Source organism: Vanellus vanellus (assembly GCF_965231255.1).
Source record: "Vanellus vanellus genome assembly, chromosome: 7".
In the NCBI taxonomy this organism is placed as follows: Eukaryota; Metazoa; Chordata; class Aves; order Charadriiformes; family Charadriidae; genus Vanellus; species Vanellus vanellus.
The window spans coordinates 16,149,217-16,157,427 of record NC_138912.1 but is presented as its reverse complement, the minus strand read 5'-3'; the positions used below and the strand labels follow the sequence as shown (position 1 = coordinate 16,157,427).

The window sequence follows — 8,211 nt, the reverse complement described above, 5'->3', positions numbered from 1 at the left end:
ACCGGAAATGGGTCAGCAGCGTGTGTTACATCACACCGTATGTGTTGGATGCCCTTGGGATTGGCTGGCAGAGAAACTTCTCTCTCGTTTTGGTGGTGGCAGTGAGTTGCATGGCAGACACTTCTCTGTGCTCATGTTTTTCATAGGCAGGTATCCAGTGACCCTTCAGAAGTACTGGCGCCAAAGATCTTTGGGGTGGCAGTGACCTTTCTTGTTGGCCCTTCTGTGAGTAGCACCAGCTGAACTGTACCTGTCTTGAAAAAAAAAAAAAAAAAAAAAAAAAAACCCAAAAACCAACAAACAAAAAAACACCACTTTTTTTCAAAGGTGGTCTCCAGTGTCTGGCAAAGCCAGTGTGAACTGTGTTGCAGCAGTGCTTGTTTGCCCTTTCTTACTCTTGTGGTGTTTGGGGGTTTTTTACGTTTTGGGTTTGTGTGGGTTTTTTTTTTTTTTTTTTTCCTGCTTGCTGGCCGCTGGATTAAGAGGTTGCTGAAACCCTGAGTAGCCTGCCAGCAGAAACAAGGTGAGACACAAAGTAATTTGCGGGATGCATTAATAAGGGGAATCGTAGCTCTGCAGTCTGGCCTTAGTTCTACGTCCACAGAATTTGACTTACGAAGCTAGACACTTGAGATAGCTAAAGCAGGCAGCTTCCTGCTGAGAATCACAGCCAAGAAAAAGGGATGGGTCAGAGCTATGAAAAACGGTTTTTTCCTAAGGTCGGTTCACAAGAGTTCATCCACCTGCTGTAGAAGTGCACTGGTTATGCAATGCAAACAGTATATATTGTGGAGAACGTGATAATGTGCAAGCTAAGCAGGGAAATGAGCACTTAAAAACTTTTCTCCTAACCCAGTAAACGTGCCATGTTGAAACAGTAGTCCTCACAAAATTATAATGTGGTGTGTGTAGTCATCTTATTTTTTCTTGAAGCCTGTTTCACGAGGTTATGGCAGAAATGGCAATATGACCTGCCTATGTCAAATGCATCTCGGCCTAGGAGGCAGGTTTGGGCTCGGGAACTTTTCCTTTAAGGGAGCGTGAAGCAGAAGTGGGCTCTCTTGCCTGCCTGCTCCAGGGTGGTGGCTGCAGATTGGTCACTTAGGTAATGCGCTGCCGCCAGCCAGATGGCTGCGGAGAGCAGCTGCTGCAGAAGCAAACCAGTACACTTGTATAACTATCACTGAGCGAGTGCTTGCCCTTTTCTGGGACCAGGATCAGCTTTTCAGACCTCTTCAGTTGTGTTTTTCTTGAATTGACTCCAACTAGAGCAGAGCAAATGGCTGGCTGGTGGAGGTCTCCTCTGCGGTGGGAGCAGAGCCAGCTTCCAACAGAGAATGCGGTGTGAGCTCATAGTTAGTTGCGTTTGTTTTCAGCTACTCCCCCCTGCAGCACGAACTGGGCTGCTTCCCTTTCTGCTCTGAGAGGCCAGTCTGGCCCTCTGCTCCCTGCAATAGATGCTGAAGCAGGATACTGCCTTCTGCATTCAGAGGCTCCTGTACCACAAGTCCCCTGTGTCATATCACACTGCTCTCATCCTTGCCCATGCTTAAAGGGATAGAGATGAGATGATCCCTTCCCACTGCACCACTGCCTCTGTCACTGTCACCCTCCTACCCCTCTGATACTCCTCTTTATGCCCTTGGCCTTTTGCTTTTCCTGGCTCTATCCATGCCCTGTATCTTCTCCCCGGTGTCCAGGAAGGCTAGTGGCCTGGGGCCAGGATAGGAGCCGTACATGGACAAGCAGCGTAAGGGCCATTTTTCCACAGCTGGCAGTGTGGTTAGTAAATGCATTGTCCTGCTGAACTAGGCAGGATGGGCAGGGGACCTCGGGTTAAAGGATGTGGTGGTGTCTTTCATCTCCAGCGTGGCTTTTGGGCTGTTCATCCTCACGATGTGAGACCCTCTCCACTCCCACTATTCCCCTCTCCTCCCCCCGAAAAATCTTCTGACAGAAGAGGCCGGTTACCAGGAAAAGTCATTAGGATCCCGCTGGGGTAATAACCCTTCCGCTTTTAATGCAAGGAAATAAAATACTAGAAATACGGCGTTTCACCAGCTGCTCCCGCTCCCCGCTCTTCCGGAAAGGTCCCCCCTACACTTAATTGACGCTGGCGGGGTTTCCCCCACGCAGGATGCGGGACGATGCGGGGGGTGGTCCTTTGGTTTGCCGGGGGCGGTCGCGGGGCGGAGCGGCACGGCACGGCACAGCCCGGCACTGCACGGCCCTCCCCGCTCCCAGCGCCGCTCTGCCGCCTCATGGAACCGCACGGGCCTGGCTGCCCCGGCAGCGTCCTCTTCGGTGAGCAGCACGGGGGGGAGGGGGGATACAGGGAAAGGGTGGTAGAGAGACCGGGGGGGGGGGGGGGGGGGGGGGAGATGGGGACAGGGGAGACATGTGGGGGCAGTAAACGGGGGGGTGGGGGCAGAAGAGGGACCGGGGGAACAGGCAGAGTTTGGGGGGTAAAGGGGACGGCGTGGAGGCAGGAAAGACACGTGGGTGGGGAATAGACCTGGGGGGGACACGTGGGGGGCAAATGTGAGACGTGGGGGGAGCAGAGACACGCGGGGAGGCAGGGGGGAAGGAGGCAAGAGAGACACGTGGGTCTGGAGGGACACGTGGAGGGAATTACTGAGGCCTGGGGGGTGCTAGACGTGGGGGCGGGGGGGGAGAGACACACGCCACGGACACGGGGGAAGAGAGACACGTGTGCGGCCCGGGCGTGGGGTGAGGGCGACCAGCGAGTCCCTGGAGTTCGGGGAGCGGGGGGACACGTGTATGGGCGGGTTTGGGAGGCAGCGGGCACGTGGTAGGGGTCCCGGGGCAGTTTAGGGAGAGTCGCGTGGGGTCTTTGGGGTCTTGTGGATGTAGAGGGCCGGGAGTAATTTGGGGGGGTTGGCAGCCCCGGTTCTCGCCGGTGTCACCCGTACCTCCGGTTAATCCCCCGCGCTCCCACGTCAGCCTTCCGTGGGTGCCCTCCGAGGGGCGGCAGAGCCGTGTCCCTCCTCTCCGGGCTGGGGCTGTTAAACCTCCGCCACACGTGGCCCGGCGCTGCCGCTAAACGTGTGTTGCGAGCGGGCGTGGGCACAGCCGTCCCGGGCTGCTCCCGGCCCAAATCCCAAAGGGGGAGCGGAGCAGCAGCGCCCCCCCTCCAGGCCCTTCATGCACCTGGATTTTGGTCCCTGCCCTGGTGAGCTGAATATGTAAGCACGGTCGGGAAGAGGTCCTGCCCTGGGCTGTGTTTGCTGAGGCCGATTCCTCCCTCTCTCCATGGCAAACGCCGGGTCTGGTATGCAGGGCTCAGCTCTGCGTTTTTCCGACCTGCTTCACATTGGTGAATCATCCAGCAATAACCAAACACACCCAGGGCGCTCTGCCTTTCCTTCCTCCCCATGGTTGGCTGAATCCTGAGCCAAAGAGTCAAGGACATAATTTTGCATCTCCCTTGGTTGTTTTTTTTTAGCTGTTTGGAGAAGTATGTAATAAAATCTGTCTTAAGACTTGCCTTGAGGGACCCCGGCTCGCTGGCCCAGCATCCTCCCCTTGGGTTGTTCCTCATCACTCAGGTCTCACACTCTGTGTCTCTGCCTCCAGCCTCTCGCCAGAGCAGATGTTCTGCTGATGCTGGGGGGAGTGGAGCTGCCTCTCTGTCTGCTCCCTCTCCTGTTGTCCCGAGCAGAGCGGCTGCATGGCTCTCTGGAGGGGTTGAGCCTTGCCCTGCCTGTCCTAGTTGGCCTTGGGTCTCCCTGGGCACTGCTTTGTGGCAGCCCAGTTTGGGGGACACCAGGTTTTGTCCCTGTATGGCGCTGAGCTGGGTGTGTAGTTCTTGGGGACACTTTATCCTGGAACCCAGGGTGCCCTGGCCTGAGATTGCTCCTGAGCATGAGAAAATGCAGTGTTTTAGGGATGCCATGTGGTTGCCCAGCCAGGGTTTGCCCTGGGAACCCTTTGCCCATGGCACTTGGGGCCACATAACGACTGCTGCAACTTTTCCGATCTCCTCTTTCCAGGCTGTGAGCTGACTGCCAATACCAAATCCTACACGTTTCAGGTGGATGAGGAAGATGACTCTGACCACATTTTGGCCCTGTCTGTGGTAAGAGAAATGAGAATTAACTGTGCTTGTCCTCTTCCATGGTGTCGCACAGCCTCATGCCTCCTTCCCAGGCGCATTCCCCCTTCCCTGGCTGTTCTGGACCAGGGGACTCCCTTAGCTGAGGTCTTGGCACTGGCTGCTCTCAGGGCAGGGCTGTCACATTTATGGAGGTGCTTGAGCAAAGCCAGTGGCATCAGGAGGCTGCTCAGCAGAGGAATAGTCCAGAGATCAGGTGAAGGAAAGTATTTTTTTCCTTGTATTTGACCTTGCTGGAGCCTCCAGCTAGAACATGGTCCCTCTCACCAGCTGAGCCTCTGTCTTGATGGTCTCCAAGCCCAGGTAGATGCAGGGCTTAATTCCAGCCTCTCCCTGGGGAACGCTTTCTGTCCTGGGAGTGCAGGACCTGTCAACATGGATCAGATCAGCAGAAGATGCAGGCCAGGTGCCATCTCTTGAGGCTGAGGAACAGCTGTCCCAGCTGGGAAAGGCACAGAGCCCCTCTGGATGTGGTCAGGGGGCAATTGCTGGGAGGGGGGATGGGACAGGACGGGATGGGATAGACACAACACAATACAACAACTCTGCTCTCCCTGTTGTGCGGTGTCCTCACACCTTGCATGGCAGCCGGGCTGGTAGCGTTGCTGTGGGTCACCTGTCCCATGGGGAGCCCCAGCTGTCCCTTGTGTGTCTCCTGGGAGAGCAGCAGTTCATGATCTCCACTCCCACCCAGGTCTGCCTCACGGATGGTGCCAAGGACGAGTGCAATGTGGTGGAGGTTGTTGGGCGAAACCATGAGAACCAGGAGATTGCTGTGCCCGTGGCGAACCTGAAGTTGTCATGCCAGCCCTTGGTAAGAGGTTGTTATGAAGACTCAGGTGGGGATGTCTGCAGGGAACTGGAGGAAGGACCCAGAAGAGTAAAAGTGAGAGAACTCATGGGTTGAGATAAAGGCAGTTTAATAAGTAAAGCAAAAGCCATGTGCACAAGCAAAGCAAAATAAGGAATCCATTCACCACTTCCCATGGGCAGACAGGTGTTCAGCCACCTCCAGGAAGGTGGGGCTCCATCACGTGTAATGGTCACTTGGAAAGACAAACACCGTAACTCCAAACTTCCCCCCAATTCCTTCTTCCCCCAGCTTTATGTGCTAAGCATGACATTGTTTGGTACGGGACATCCCTTTGGTCAGTTGGGGTCAGCTGTCCCGGCTGTGTCCCCTCCCAACTATTTGTGTCCTCCCAGTCTGCTTGCTGGTGGGGTGGTGTGAGGAGCCAAAAAGGCCCTGACTGTGTGGAAGCACTGCTCAGCAATAACAAAAACCTCCCTGCGTTATCAACGCTGTTTCCAGCACAAATCCAAAACATCACCCCATACCGGCTACTATGAAGAAAATTAACTCTACCCCAGCCGAAACCAGCACACCCCAACTCAGCTCCATCTCCTTTTCTTTGCAGTTGAGTCTGGACAACTTCAAGCTGCAGCCTCCAGTCACCTTCCGCCTGGCAGCGGGCTCTGGCCCCGTACACCTCGCTGGCTGGCACCGGATCAGTAAGGACTGGTGTGGGAAAAGGGTTGGGAGGAGCGAGGGGTATGGGAGGGCTACCTCCAGCGCGAACATTGGCCGGGGACCCCCTGGGAGATGGTGCTTCTCAGCACGTGCTCAGTGCCTCCTTTGTGCTGGTTCCCCCAGGCCATCTTCATGCAGGGATGCCAGAAAGCCTTGCATGGGAAAAGGGATCTGGATGACCCACACTTTCCCTCTGGGACCTCCCCCCAGCTGGGATACAGCTTATTGCCCACAAGCTGCTGTTAAAACTGCTCCAGTGGGCTGCTCTGCTCTTGGGGTGTCTTGGGGGGCAGTTGTATTTGCAAAGACACACGTTGGTGAGTAACAGAGTTATCTGTGTGTCCCAGTGCACAGGCAAGATGCTTCCTTTGAGGAGGACGATGACTTGTCTGAGGAGGAGGAGGAGGAGCTTGCTCCTATCATGCCAGCCAAGAAGTAGAGGAGGAAGCAGTAACTTATCTCCAGGCAAGGTGAGGGGCCAGGCAGCCTCGGAGGAAGGGTCCGAGTGGCCATGATGTCAGTGTGTCATGTGTGGGTGGAAGCTGCCCTGCTGCAGGAGGCTGCTGGTCTCAGTCTGGTTCTTCCTCCAGGTACTCATTGGGACTCCTCTGCCCGGATGGCTTTTACCTCGGACACCTCTTGCCAGGACCTCAACATTTGCTGCTTTGGGGATTTTTGTTTGTTTGGGTTTTTTTTTTTGTTATTTTTTTTCTGTTGTAACTTTTTGGGGAGCAGGGGCTGCTCCCAGCACCTGGGTGGCTCCTTTCCCACAGCCCTGGGAGGCTGATCCCAAAACTGGATCAATGCTGCTGGTGTATCCCCTCTCCCCCATCCCCGTGCTGGGAGTCAGGGATGGAGGACGTGATCCTTGCCCTGTGCCTTTTTGCTGTCCTGAACCTCTGCTCTGTGCACCCCCTCTCCCTAGCTCTGAAACACCCGTCCTGGCCCTTTCCCCAGCAGATGGACATAAAGCCAGCGGTGGGACAGGCAGTTTCATTGATTCTAGTGTGCTTGCTTTTCATTACTCACAATTTGATGGTGTTGTGGTTTAACCCCAGCTGGCAGCTACGCACCGCGCGGCCACTCGCTCAATCCCCCGGGGGGATGGGGCAGATAATCAGAAGAGTAAAAGTGAGAGAACTCGTGGGTTGAGATAAAGGCAGTTTAATAAGTAAAGCAAAAGCCATGTGCACAAGCAAAGAAAAATAAAGAATTCATTCACCACTTCCCATGGGCAGACAGGTGTTCAGCCACCTCCAGGAAAGCGGGGCTCCATCACATGTAATGGTCACTTGGGAAGACAAACACCATAATTTCGAATATCCCCTCTTTCTTCCTTCTTCCCCCAGCTTTATATGCTGAGCATGATGTCCTATGGTATGGGACATCCCTTTAGTCAGTTGGGGTCAGCTGTCCCGGCTGTGTCCCCTCCCAGCTTCTTGGGCGCCCTCCACCTTCTTGTTGGCAGGCTAAATGAGAAGCTGAAAAGTCCTTGACTGCTTAGCAACACCTAAAATACTAGTGTGTTATCAACATTCTTCTCATCCTAAATCCAAAACACAACACTGTACCAGCTGCTAGTAAGAAGGTTAACTATCCCAGCCGAAACCAGGACAGATGATTTTTATACACTTGGAAGCGTGAAACAGGCCCGGGCTGTGTCCTCAACTGGAGTTATGGTGAGGTGGGAGCTTACAGCCTATTTGTGATTTTGGGGGAAGGTTCCAGGTCAATCTGCTTTGTAAAGAACTGTTTTTACACTCTGAATAAAGGTCTCTCAGGCATCAGGTCTGGAGGCATCACTGCTGGCTGACAGGTTCCTCCCATGTGCACTGCAGTGGGAGATGCTTCTCTGTGTCCAGTGTCTGATGTTTTCTTCCCTTGAGAATGCTGCAGAGCTCCCAGGAGGGACCCAGGGGCTCCTCTCCTTCGTGGGGTCTATGCACTTGTGCCCCCTCAGTCACCTCAGCGCTGCACCCAGGATGCCGAGGAGAAGAGGCAGAGTCACAGGGGGCTGTATTGGGTAGGGACCCGGTTCCACGAGTGCTCCCAAAGGTAACCCAGCCGTTGGCAACACTCTCCTGGTTTGGGCCACATTGGCCTTGGTGCTCGGCACTGTCACAACAAGGTCCTCGCTTGTGTCTGCAGCAGCCTCCTTGTGGAGGGGTGAAACACCGGTGCCTGCAGTGTGCGGTGGAGGTCTGAGCTCTGACCTTTGCTGGGGAGTCACTCTCCCCACTGGGTCTGGGTACCTGGAGAGGGTACACCCTGCTTCAGTCGGGTGGCACTTCTCAACCCAGGGGGCTGATCCTGCCTTAAAGACTTCTGTGGCGGTTTCCCTGCAGCTGATCTTGCATCCCTGATTAGTGACTGTCCCAGCCCTCCTTGTTTGTGGCATTGGCTGTTGTCCCTGAGAAGCACCATGTTCTGCCCTGCCGGCCCTGTTGGTGTCCTGGGACAGTGAGTTTCTTGGTTGCATGGACTCAGGTAGGAAATCCTCCAGGGCAGATCCTCAGTTCAGGCTCCATCCCAGGTTGTTAGTGGA

The 8,211-nt window shown here is 55.0% G+C and overlaps 1 protein-coding gene across 1 annotated transcript; it reads left to right on the top strand.

Annotated features, from left to right (window-relative positions):
* Nucleotides 1-2,261: 2,261 nt before the first annotated feature.
* NPM3 (nucleophosmin/nucleoplasmin 3) lies at nt 2,262-7,470 on the top strand (the record flags this gene model as incomplete). The annotated part of the gene is made up of 6 exons (XM_082486414.1): nt 2,262-2,304; nt 4,014-4,099; nt 4,830-4,949; nt 5,554-5,647; nt 6,014-6,136; nt 6,257-7,470. 5 exons carry the CDS (start codon nt 2,262-2,264, stop codon nt 6,103-6,105), a joined length of 435 nt encoding a protein of 144 aa, XP_082342540.1. The 3' UTR covers nt 6,106-6,136; nt 6,257-7,470.
* Nucleotides 7,471-8,211: the final 741 nt, after the last annotated feature.